The 13889-nt window shown below is 45.5% G+C and overlaps 1 protein-coding gene across 2 annotated transcripts in view; it reads left to right on the top strand.

Annotated features, from left to right (window-relative positions):
• LOC121542791 (protein Jumonji-like) overlaps positions 1-13889 on the top strand; it is an 88377-nt gene that overhangs the window by 19501 nt on the left and 54987 nt on the right. For both annotated transcript variants that reach the window (XM_045208548.1, XM_041852332.2), the window contains exon 2: positions 10991-11120. In XM_045208548.1, coding sequence (XP_045064483.1) covers positions 10991-11120 — 130 coding nt within the window. The remainder of the gene's footprint in view (positions 1-10990; positions 11121-13889) is intronic.

Below are 13889 nucleotides of genomic sequence, written 5' to 3'. Positions count from 1 at the left end.
CACACACACACACACACACACACACACACACAGAGAACAGGACAGACGTCTATAAAACAGCGATTCTTTGTGGTCAGGCGCCATGCTCATTACCGGCTGACTAAATTGCTGACAGGAATTCAGAGGTCAGAGGTCAACAGTCCCCTTTGACCCTGGGACTGGGAGGGGTGAGGAGGATTGAGTCCAGCAGACCAGACAAGACCAGCCTGAAGCAAGCAGAAGGGAGAAAAGTGCAGGCCACAAGACGGTGGGGGGGGTCATAAGAGAGGGTGTGTCCCAAATGGCACCCTATTCCAATTATAGTGCACTACTTTTGACCAGGGCCCATAAAGTGCACTACGTTTGACCAGAGCCAGCTCTGGTCAAACATAGTGCACTCACTATATAGTGAATAGGGTGCCATCTGGGAGGATTTTCTCAAATGGCACCCTATTCCATATAGGCCTCCGGTCAAAAGTAGGGCACTATAAAGGGAACAGGATGCTATTTGGTAAAAATCCTTTCATATATGTCTCTGCATCAAACTACATTACAGTGTGCGTTTGTGTTTCTGACTGTTCTGTTGATTCTGACGGAGAGGTGTGTGCTGTGGTCTCACACTGTGTGGACTGGAAAAATCCAGTTCTGTTAAGGCTGGTGAAATTAGGCCATGTTTGTCATTTTGGCTCAGCAGCATCACCCTTAACTCTTCAGCTGCCACAGGAACATGTGCAGATACGCTGAGCCAAAAGCAACTGGCACAGTGCCGGGGGTCAATCTCATTCCAACTCAGTTAACTCAGGACAGGGAATTTACATTCCAATTCACAAATGTAGTGACAATTATTGGTCATTTTCAGTTCATGAATTGCTTTATAATCCTATATTGGAGGGACTGTCTGTCTGTCTGTCTGCCTGCCTGTTTGATTAAGATGAATAAGATCTTCTAACCCACAGAGAGAGAGAGAGAGAGAGAGAGAGAGAGAGAGAGAGAGAGAGAGAGAGAGAGAGAGAGAGAGAGAAGAGAGAGAGACAGACCTGCCGTAAGCAGACCTGGCTCTCAAGAGAAGACAGGCTATGTGCACACTGCCCACAAAATGAGGTGGAAACTGAGCTGCACTTTCTAACCTCCTGCCAAATGTATGACCATATTAGAGACACATATTTCCCTCAGATTACAGCGATCCACAAAGAATTCGAAAACAAACCCAATTTTGATAAACTCCCTTATCTACTGGGTGAAAAACCACAGTGTGCCATCACAGCTGCAAGATTTGTGACCTGTTGCCACAAGAAAAGGGCAACCAGTGAAGAACAAACACCATTGTAAATACAACCCATATTTATGTTTATTTATTTTCCCACTTGTACTTTAACTATTTGCACATTGTTGCAACACTGTATATAGACATAATATGACATTTGAAATGTCTTTATTCTTTTGGAACTTTTGTGAGTGTAATGTTTACTCTTAATATTTATTGTTTATTTCACTTTTGTTTACTATCTACTTCACTTGCTTTGGCAATGTTAACATACGTTTCCCATGCCAATAAAGCCCTTAAATTGAATTTGAAATTGAGAGAGAGACAGAGAGAGATAGCGAGAGAGATAGAGAGAGAGATAGAGATAGCGAGAGAGATAGCGCGAGAGAGAGAGAGAGAGAGAGAGCGAGAGAGAGAGAGCGAGAGAGAGAGAGAGAGCGAGAGAGAGAGAGAGAGAGAGAGAGAGAGAGAAAGAGAAAAAGAGAGAGGGGCTGAGCAGCACGTTTAGCACTTTGACTTCAGTCTCTGGGGGACTGTCTGTCTAGTGACTGGCTTAGTCCCAAACAGCACCCTATTTTGTATTTAGTGCACTGCTGGTCAAAAGTAGTGCACTATACAGTGCATTTGGAAAGTATTCAGACCCCTTGACTTTTTCCACATTTTGTTACGTTACAGCCTTATTCTAAAATTGATTAAATATATATTTTTCCTCATCAATCTACACACAATACCCCATAATGACAAAACAAAAAACGTTTTTTAGAAATCTTTGCAAATGTATTAACAATAAAAAACAGAAATACCTTATTTACATAAGTATTCAGACCCTTTGCTATGAGACTCGAAATTGAGCTCAGGTGCATCCTGTTTCCATTGATCGTCCTTGAGATGTTTCTACAACTTGATTGGAGTCCACCTATGGTAAATTCAATTGATTGGACATGATTTGGAAAGGCACACCTGCCTATACAGTGGGGAGAACAAGTATTTGATACACTACCGATTTTGCAGGTTTTCCTACTTACAAAGCATGTAGAGGTCTGTAATTTTTATCATAGGTACACTTCAACTGTGAGAGACGGAATCTAGAAAATCCAGAAAATCACATTGTATGATTTTTAAGTAAATAATTTGCATTTTATTGCATGACATAAGTATTTGATACATCAGAAAAGCAGAACTTAATATTTGGTACAGAAACCTTTGTTTGCAATTACAGAGATCATACGTTTCCTGTAGGTATTGACCAGGTTTGCACACACTGCAGCAGGGATTTTGGCCCACTCCTCCATACAGACCTTCTCCAGATCCTTCAGGTTTCGGGGCTGTCGCTGGGCAATACGGACTTTCAGCTCCCTCCAAAGATTTTCTATTGGGTTCAGGTCTGGAGACTGGCTAGGGCACTCCAGGACCTTGTGATGCTTCTTACGGATCCACTCCTTAGTTGCCCTGGCTGTGTGTTTCGGGTCGTTGTCATGCTGGAAGACCCAGCCACAACCCATCTTCAATGCTCTTACTGAGGGAAGGAGGTTGTTGGCCAAGATCTCGCGATACATGGCCCCATCCATCCTCCCCTCAATACGGTGCAGTCGTCCTGTCCCCTTTGCAGAAAAGCATCCCCAAATAATGATGTTTCCACCTCCATGCTTCACGGTTGGGATGATGTTCTTGGGGTTGTACCTTCTTCTTCCTCCAAACACGGCGAGTGGAGTTTAGACCAAAAAGCTCTATTTTTGTCTCATCAGACCACATGACCTTCTCCCATTCTTCCTCTGGATCATCCAGATGGTCATTGGCAAACTTCAGACGGCCTGGACATGCGCTGGCTTGAGCAGGGGGACCTTGCGTGCGCTGCAGGATTTTAATCCATGACGGCGTAGTGTGTTACTAATGGTTTTCTTTGAGACTGTGGTCCCAGCTCTCTTCAGGTCATTGACCAGGTCCTGCCGTGTAGTTCTGGGCTGATCCCTCACCTTCCTCATGATCATTGATGCCCCCACGAGGTGAGATCTTGCATGGAGCCCCAGACCGAGGGTGATTGACCGTCATCTTGAACTTCTTCCATTTTCTAATAATTGCGCCAACAGTTGTTGCCTTCTCACCAAGCTGCTTGCCTATTGTCCTGTAGCCCATCCCAGCCTTGTGCAGGTCTACAATTTTATCCCTGATGTCTTTACACAGCTCTCTGGTCTTGGCCATTGTGGAGAGGTTGGAGTCTGTTTGATTGAGTGTGTGGACAGGTGCAGTTAATACAGGTAATGAGTGGAGAACAGGAGGGCTTCTTAAAGGTCTGTGAGAGACAGAATTCTTACTGGTTGGTAGGTGATCAAATACTTATGTTATGCAATAAAATGCAAATTAATTACTTAAAAATCATACAATGTGATTTTCTGGATTTTTGTTTTAGATTCCGTCTCTCACAGTTGAAGTGTACCTATGATAAAAATTACAGACCTCTACATGCTTTGTAAGTAGGAAAACCTGCAAAATCGGCAGTGTATCAAATACTTGTTCTCCCCACTGTATAAGGTCCCACAGTTGACAGTGCATGTCAGAGCAAAAACCAAGCCATGAGGTCGAGGGATTGTCCGTAGAGCTCCGAGATAGGATTGTGTCGAGGCACAGATCTGGGGAAGGGTACCAAAAAATGTCTGCAGCATTGAAGGTCCCCAAGAACACAGTGGCCTCCATCATTCTTAAATGGAAGACGTTTGGAACCACCAAGACTCTTCCTAGCGCTGGCCGCCCGGCCAAACTGAGCAATTGGGGGGAGAAGGGCCTTGGTCAATGAGGTGACAAAGAACCTGATGGTCACTCTGACTGAGCTCCAGAGTTCCTCTGTGGAGATGGGAGAACCTTCCAGAAGGACAATCATCTCTGCAGCACACCACCAATCAGGCATTTATGGTAGAGTGGCCGGACGGAAGCCACTCCTCAGTAAAAGGCACATGACAGCCCGCTTGGAGTTTGCCAAAAGGCCCCTAAGGCCAAAAGGCATCTCATGGTTACACTCAGACCATGAGAAACAAGATTCTCTGGTCTGATGAAACCAAGATTGAACTCTTTGGCCTGAATGCCAAGCGTCACGTCTGAAGGAAACCTGGCACCATCTCTACGGTGAAGCATGGTGGTGGCAGCATCATGCTGTGGGATGTTTTTCAGCGGCAGGGACTGGGAGACTAGTCAGAATCGAGGGAAAGATGAACGAAGCAAGTACAGAGAGATCCTTGATGACAACCTGCTCCAGAGCGCTCAGGACATCAGACGCGAAGGTTCACCTTCCAACAGGGCAACGACCCTAAGCACACAGCCAAGTCAACGCAAGAGTGGCTTCGGGACAAGTTTCTGAATGTCCTTGAGTGGCTCAGCCAGAGCCCAGACTTGAACCTGATCTAACATCTCTGGAGAGACCTGAAAATAGCTGTGAAGCAACGCTCCCCATCCAACCTGACAGAGCTTGAGAGGATCTGCAGAGAAGAATGGGAGAAACTCCCCAAATACAGGTGTGCCAAGCTTGTAGCGTCATACCCAAGAAGACTCAAGGCTGTAATCGCTGCCAAAGGTGCTTCAACAAAGTACTAAGTAAAGGGTCTGAATACTTATGTAAATGTGATATTTCAGTTCTTTATTTTTAATAAATTAGCAAAAAATTTTAAATGCATGTTTTTGCTTTGTCATTATGAGGTATTGTGTATAGATTTATGAGGATAAAAAATAAATGTTGAGAATAACGCTGTAACGTAACAACATTTGTAAAAAGTCAAGGGGTTTGAATACTTTCCGAATGCACTGTATAAGGAATAGGGTGCCATTTGGGATGTGTTGAACAGCCTGAAATACACTCCTCTGACACTGGCCTTATCACCATCCCTCACACCAGGCTCTGCTCCATGGGGGACCGGGCTTTTAGCACTGCTGCTCCACTACCTCCCTCCCTGTCCATGTCAGAACCTCACAATCCATACACATATTCCACACTAAAGACACACCTCTTCACACAGTTACCCGGATTCTCTGTGTCTTAGCTTTTATTCTCCATCTAGTTCACTTCCTGGTTAGTCTGTCATCATGTTTAGTGTTCTCCTTGGTTAGTCTGTCATCACGTTTAGTGTTCTCCATGGTTAGTCTGTCATCACGTTTAGTGTTCTCCCTGGTTAGTCTGTCATCATGTTTAGTGTTCTCCATGGTTAGTCTGTCATCACGTTTAGTGTTCTCCATGGTTAGTCTGTCATCATGTTTAGTGTTCTCCATGGTTAGTCTGTCATCACGTTTAGTGTTCTCCATGGTTAGTTTGTCATCACGTTTAGTGTTCTCCATGGTTAGTCTGTCATCATGTTTAGTGTTCTCCATGGTTAGTCTGTCATCACATTTAGTGTTCTCCATGGTTAGTCTGTCATCACGTTTAGTGTTCTCCATGGTTAGTCTGTCATCACGTTTAGTGTTCTCCATGGTTAGTCTGTCATCATGTTTAGTGTTCTCCATGGTTAGTCTCTCATCATGTTTAGTGTTCTCCATGGTTAGTCTGTCATCATGTTTAGTGTTCTCCATGGTTAGTCTGTCATCATGTTTAGTGTTCTCCATGGTTAGTCTGTCATCACGTTTAGTGTTCTCCATGGTTAGTCTGTCATCATGTTTAGTGTTCTCTCTGGTTAGCCTGTCATCATGTTTAGTGTTCTCCATGGTTAGTCTGTCATCATGTTTAGTGTTCTCCATGGTTAGTCTCTCATCATGTTTAGTGTTTTCCATGGTTAGTCTGTCATCATGTTTAGTGTTCTCTCTGGTTAGCCTGTCATCATGTTTAGTGTTCTCCATGGTTAGTCTGTCATCATGTTTAGTGTTCTCTCTGGTTAGTCTGTCATCATGTTTAGTGTTCTCCATGGTCAGTCTGTCATCATGTTTAGTGTTCTCCATGGTTAGTCTGTCATCATGTTTAGTGTTCTCTATGGTTAGCCTGTCATCATGTTTAGTGTTCTCCCTAGTCAGTCTGTCATCATGTTTAGTGTTCTCCATGGTTAGTCTGTCATCACGTTTAGTGTTCTCCCTGGTTAGTCTGTCATCACGTTTAGTGTTCTCCATGGTTAGTCTGTCATCATGTTTAGTGTTCTCCATGGTTAGTCTGTCATCACGTTTAGTGTTCTCCATGGTTAGTCTGTCATCACGTTTAGTGTTCTCCATGGTTAGTCTGTCATCATGTTTAGTGTTCTCCATGGTTAGTCTGTCATCACGTTTAGTGTTCTCCATGGTTAGTCTGTCATCATGTTTAGTGTTCTCCATGGTTAGTCTGTCATCATGTTTAGTGTTCTCCATGGTTAGTCTGTCATCACATTTAGTGTTCTCCATGGTTAGTCTGTCATCACGTTTAGTGTTCTCCATGGTTAGTCTGTCATCATGTTTAGTGTTCTCCATGGTTAGTCTGTCATCATGTTTAGTGTTCTCCATGGTTAGTCTGTCATCACGTTTAGTGTTCTCCATGGTTAGTCTGTCATCACGTTTAGTGTTCTCCATGGTTAGTCTGTCATCACGTTTAGTGTTCTCCATGGTTAGTCTGTCATCATGTTTAGTGTTCTCCATGGTTAGTCTGTCATCATGTTTACTTATATTTTATCCTGCCGATTTTCTTGTGTATGTAAGTGACTTTGGGTGTCGTGAAAAGCACTTAAAATAAAATGTATTATTATTACACAGACACAGTACTGACTAAACGTAGCATAGTAAATGTAAATCCGGGACACTAACATTTGTACGAAATGTTACGATTGGTATGTTTACATAAGACAGATGGTTACTTAAGGCAAAAACTGAAGTAAGGTGGTTTGGTGGGCATATAACGAGAACGTCTAGCAATACAAAGGTTGTTGGGTGGGCATATAACGAGAACGTCTAGCAATACAAAGGTTGATGGGTGGGCATATAACGAGAACGTCTAGCAATACAAAGGTTGCAAGTTAGAATCTCATCACGGACAACTTTAGCATTTTAGCTAATTAGTAACTTTTCAACTACTTACTACTTTTTAACTACTTTTCAACTACTTAGCATGTTAGCTAACCCTTCCCCTAACCCTAACCATAACCCTTTTAGTTAACCCTTCTCCTAACCTTAACCCTTTAACCTAACTCCTTAACTTAATCTTAACCCTAACCCCTAACCCCGAGCCTAGTGAACGTTAGCCAGCTAGCTAACGTTAGCCACCTAGCCACCTAGCTAGAATTCGTAACATACCATACATTCTGTAAATTTCTAACATTTAACACGTTTTGCTAATTTGTAACATAATGTACATTTTGAGAATTCGTAACATATAATATGAATTGTAATTCGTAACATACAGTATCATACGAAATGGGTGATGGACATCCACAAATTAATACATACCATACGAAACGTAACATATCATACTAAATGGAGAGTCTGGGATTTACGTACAGAATAATACGAAATGCTCTGAGACCAGGTTGAGATCACATGACTTGATGTCTCACTCTTATGAGAGTGCTTTGGGAGAAAACAATGTATAATGTATAACATTTAGCAGACGCTAAAGCACATGTGTACACAGCACTGTGCGTGTGAAGATTGCATGTTTTTTAGGCTAGCTTGATCACTCCCACTCTTATAAGAGAAAAGCCTGAACAAACTCCTTGTAATGATACTGTAGCCCACTCATTTCTGCTGGGACATTCAGCAGGCTACTGTAGCCCACTCATTTCTGCTGGGACATTCAGCAGGCTACTGTAGCCCACTCATTTCTGCTGGGACATTCAGCAGGCTACTGTAGCCCACTCATTTCTGCTGGGACATTCAGCAGGCTACTGTAGCCCACTCATTTCTGCTGGGACATTCAGCAGGCTACTGTAGCCCACTCATTTCTGCTGGGACATTCAGCAGGCTACTGTAGCCCACTCATTTCTGCTGGGACATTCAGCAGGCTACTGTAGCCCACTCATTTCTGCTGGGACATTCAGCAGGCTACTGTAGCCCACTCATTTCTGCTGGGACATTCAGCAGGCTACTGTAGCCCACTCATTTCTGCTGGGACATTCAGCAGGCTACTGTAGCCCACTCATTTCTGCTGGGACATTCAGCAGGCTACTGTAGCCCACTCATTTCTGCTGGGACATTCAGCAGGCTACTGTAGCCCACTCATTTCTGCTGGGACATTCAGCAGGCTACTGTAGCCCACTCATTTCTGCTGGGACATTCAGCAGGCTACTATTATCACTGTGTTGAGAAGGACTTGACTTATTGGCTAAAGGCCAGAAGGGTTTTTATTACCTGTGTGTGTGTGTGTGTGTGTGTGCATGTGTGATGTCACAAAGACTCTGATTCATGGTCGTCATGGTGTGGCTCCGTCACTCCAAGAAACTCCTCCGCTGCAGCAGCACTGCTACAGTAAACGTGAAAGGAATTCTTAGACACAGTGCTATATGGGATTTTCAATGTGAGTGTGTGCATCCGTGTGTGGTGTGAGTGTGAGTGTGTGTGTGTGTGTGTGTGTGTGTCCGTCTGTTTGTGTGAGTGTGTGTGTGTGTGTCGGTGTGTGTGTAGAGATGTGGGTCATGCGGTTCAGCTGGAATAGCCTACATATGTGGAACAGGAAGAGAGGAGATCCACACAGGAACAGCTTCTGGGGGAGGAATGTATTCTGTTCAAACACTGTAGCTTGCGTCCCAAATAGCACCCAGAGCCCTATGGTCAAAAGTAGTGCACTATATAGGGAATAGGGTGCCATTTGGGACACGATCGACAGGCAATGTGTGCTATAATAACACAACCCAGCCTGTTGGAAACCCTCTCTGACACGTGCCCTATGGCTTCTCTCTCACAGATGATATCAAGTTTCAACAGCATTTCATATCAAGTGTTTGTAATGACTCTCTCTTTGTACTGGCTGGCCTTGACTGGTGCTTAGTTAGACTTACTACTGTGGTGCCGGGGCTTGAGTCTCAAGACAGATACACCGCACAGGATGCATTAGTCTAAATGATGCATGCGTTAGTGTAAGTGTTGTTCTGGGTTCATTTCCACTTTGTCAGTACCCAGATGAAAGTTGACTAGCTGAGAGAGAGAGAGAAAACCCCTACGTTCAGTTTGGTTCCTTCTTTTCCCTTTGAACAGCTATGTCCAGTCTCTTTGATTTGATGTGTCATAGACATTTCAGCCAGGTGCTCTCCAGCTGAACAAATACTATTTCATACTGAGTTTGTGTCCCAAATGGCACCCTATTCCCTACATAGTGCACTACTTTTGACCATAGCCCTATGGGCCCTGGTCAAAAGTAGTGCACTATATAGGGAACAGGGTGCCATTTTGGATGTAGCCCAGCTCTGTAGTCACGCACAGGTAGGCTGCCTGAATGCCTGCCATACATCTTATCCAGGGTATTGCTTCAATGCTTTGTTCCTGAAAAGCTCTCTGGGTAATTTCTGCATCCAAGGTCCAATGGGAGGAGATGTGTAGAGCAAGGCTGTGTCCCAAATAGTACCCTATTTCCTACATAGTGCAGTACTTTTGACCAAGGTCCATAGAGCTCTGGTAAAAAGTAGTGCACTATATAGGGAATAGGGTGACATTTGTATAGGGAATAGGGTGACATTTGGGATGCAACCCCCACAACTGAAAGGGACCCACTCTGTGTAGGACTGGATCAGCTAAAGGTGACAGGTATTTGGTATTTTGGTATTTTATTAGGATCCCCATTAGCTGTTGCAAAAGCAGCAGCTACTCTTCCTGGGGTCCACACAAAACATGAAACATGACATAATACAGAACATTAACAGACAAGAACAGCTCAAGGACAGAACTACATACATTTTAAAACGTCACACGTAGTCTACATATCAGTAGATACACACAAAATATCTAGGTCAAATAGGGGAGAGGCGTTGTGCCGTGAGGTGTTGCTTTATCTGTTTTTTGAAACCAGGTTTGCTGTTCATTTGAGCAAGATGAGATGGAACGGAGTTCCATGCAATCATGGCTCTATATAATACTGTATGCTTTCTTGAATTTGTTCTGCATTTGGGTACTGTGAAAAGTGTGTGTGTGCAAACAATTTGGAATTTCCAACACATTGTTTCTTATAAAAAAAGAAGAAGTGATGCAGTCAGTCTCTTCTCTACTTTTAGCCAGGAGAGACTGGCATGCATAGTATTGATATTAGCCCTCTGATTACAGTGAAGAGCAAGACGTGCTGCTCTGGTCTGGGCCAGCTGCATCTTAACTAGGTCTTTCTTTGCAGCACTTGACCACACGACTGGACAATAATCAAGATAAGATAAAACTAGAGCCTGCAGGACTTGCTTTGACAGGGACAAATGAAAGCATTATATTATGCGACTAATTGTTGGCTCTTACCTGGCCCAGTGTGTGTGTGTGTGTGTGTGTGTGTGTGTGTGTGTGTGTGTGTGTGTGTGTTAGGCCATAGATACTGCAGAGCATTGTTGACTTTGCAGTTTTTCACATCTTGCACTGTCAGAAGAAATCAGTTCCATCTGCTGAATGGATTCAGTGGCGTGAATGGTTTCAGCCCAATATGGCACCCTATTCCCTATATAGTGCACTACTTTTGACCAGGGCCGATAGGGCTCTAGTCCAAAGTAGTGTACTATATAAGGAATAAGGGTGCCAGTTTGTGACATACACAAGTTGTGAAAACAGTTATGATGTTCTTCCCTCTCTGAGACCTTGGCGTTGCTACAGTAAGCCCACATTGCTAACCCCTGTCTGTCCCGCTTCCTTTTTCAGGACGACAGCGATGGGATCCCATGGTTAGAGGAGCGCGAGGTGAGGAAGGTGCTTTACCTTTCCCTGAAGGAGTTTAAGAACACCCAGAGGAACAAGGTGACAGATGGCCTCGGCACAGGAAATATCAATGGTGAGTCTCTCGCCTGGAGCTCTGATCGTCACAATGGTCACATACCAAATGGCACCCTATTCCCTATATAGTGCACTACTTTTGACCAGAGCCCTATGGGAGAAAAGGGTGCCATTTGGGAGGAAGCCTTTGTCATTGGGCCTTCAACAATAGCCTGCAGTACCTTAGAAATGACAATTGTGTTGACTGTTTCTCTTTCTAACACATCCACAGCATACTTGTTACTAAATGGTTCTCCAGCACAGTTAGTTTCTTTAGCCTCATAAAACCAGCCAGACCTGTTTCACTTAACGAAATGTGAGCGCAGCGGGTAGTCTGGTTCCATGAGGATAGAAGAAGTGAGAAAGAATAGGCTAATTTTGGTATTCACAAATACATGTTATACCTCCTTGTGAAATAGCCTCCTGTTCATATAGTACAATATTATAATTTTCCAACCTGGCCTATCCAGGTAAACACCACAGGACCTGGCCTATCCAGGTAAACACCACAGGACCTGGCCTATCCAGGTAAACACCACAAGACCTGGCCTATCTGGGTAAACACCACAGGACCTGGCCTATCCGGGTAAACACCACAGGACCTGGCCTATCCAGGTAAACACCAGAGGACCTGGCCTATCCAGGTAAACACCACAAGACCTGGCCTATCCAGGTAAACACCACAGGACCTGGCCTATCCAGGTAAACACCACAGGACCTGGCCTATCCAGGTAAACACCACAGGACCTGGCCTATCCAGGTAAACACCAGAGGACCTGGCCTATCCAAGTAAACACCACAGGACCTGGCCTATCCAGGTAAACACCACAGGACCTGGCCTATCCGGGTAAACACCACAGGACCTGGCCTATCCGGGTAAACACCAGAGGACCTGGCCTATCCAAGTAAACACCACAGGACCTGGCCTATCTGGGTAAACACCAAAGGACCTGGCCTATCCAGGTAAACACCACGAGACCTGGCCTATCCAAGTAAACACCACAGGACCTGGCCTATCCAGGTAAACACCACAGAACCTGGCCTATCCAAGTAAACACCAGAGGACCTGGCCTATCCAAGTAAACACCACAGGACCTGGCCTATCCAGGTAAACACCTCAGGACCTTGCCTATCCAAGTAAACACCAGAGGACCTGGCCTATCCAGGTAAACACCACAGGACCTGGCCTATCCAGGTAAACACCACAAGACCTGGCCTATCCGGGTAAACACCACAGGACCTGGCCTATCCGGGTAAACACCACAGGACCTGGCCTATCCAGGTAAACACCAGAGGACCTGGCCTATCCAGGTAAACACCACAAGACCTGGCCTATCCAGGTAAACACCACAGGACCTGGCCTATCCAGGTAAACACCACAGGACCTGGCCTATCCAGGTAAACACCACAGGACCTGGCCTATCCAGGTAAACACCAGAGGACCTGGCCTATCCAAGTAAACACCACAGGACCTGGCCTATCCAGGTAAACACCACAGGACCTATCCGGGTAAACACCACAGGACCTGGCCTATCCGGGTAAACACCAGAGGACCTGGCCTATCCAAGTAAACACCACAGGACCTGGCCTATCTGGGTAAACACCAAAGGACCTGGCCTATCCAGGTAAACACCACGAGACCTGGCCTATCCAAGTAAACACCACAGGACCTGGCCTATCCAGGTAAACACCACAGGACCTGGCCTATCCAAGTAAACACCAGAGGACCTGGCCTATCCAAGTAAACACCACAGGACCTGGCCTATCCAGGTAAACACCTCAGGACCTTGCCTATCCAAGTAAACACCAGAGGACCTGGCCTATCCAGGTAAACACCACAGGACCTGGCCTATCCAGGTAAACACCAGAGGACCTGGCCTATCCAGGTAAACACCAGAGGACCTGGCCTATCCAGGTAAACACCACAGGACCTGGCCTATCCAAGTAAACATCAGAGGACCTGGCCTATCCAGAAAAACACCAGAGGACCTGGCCTATCCAGGTAAACACCACAGGACCTGGCCTATCCAGGTAAACACCAGAGGACCTGGCCTATCCAGGTAAACACCACAGGACCTGGCCTATCCAGGTAAACACCACAAGACCTGGCCTATCCAGGTAAACACCACAGGACCTGGCCTATCCAGAAAAACACCAGAGGACCTGGCCTATCCAGGTAAACACCAGAGGACCTGGCCTATCCAGAAAAACACCAGAGGACCTGGCCTATCCAGGTAAACACCACAGGATCTGGCCTATCCAGGTAAACACCAGAGGACCTGGCCTATCCAGGTAAACACCACAGCACCTGGCCTATCCAGGTAAACACCACAGGACCTGGCCTATCCAGAAAAACACCAGAGGACCTGGCCTATCCAGGTAAACACCAGAGGACCTGGCCTATCCAGGTAAACACCACAGGACCTGGCCTATCCAGGTAAACACCACAGGACCTGGCCTATCCAAGTAAACACCAGAGGACCTGGCCTATCCAAGTAAACACCACAGGACCTGGCCTATCCAGGTAAACACCACAGGACCTGGCTATCCAGGTAAACACCACAGGACCTGGCCTATCCAGGTAAACACCACAGGACCTGGCCTATCCAGGTAAACACCAGAGGACCTGGCCTATCCAGGTAAACACCACAGGACCTGGCCTATCCAGGTAAACACCACAGGACCTGGCCTATCAGGTAAACACCACAGGACCTGGCCTATCTAGGTAAACACCACAGGACCTGGCCTATCAGGTAAACACCACAGGACATGGCCTATCCAGACAAAC

This window comes from Coregonus clupeaformis, chromosome 28, assembly GCF_020615455.1.
Source record: "Coregonus clupeaformis isolate EN_2021a chromosome 28, ASM2061545v1, whole genome shotgun sequence".
In the NCBI taxonomy this organism is placed as follows: domain Eukaryota; kingdom Metazoa; phylum Chordata; class Actinopteri; order Salmoniformes; family Salmonidae; genus Coregonus; species Coregonus clupeaformis.
Note: the sequence above shows the minus strand (reverse complement) of the source record. Positions and strands in the feature narration are given on the sequence as shown.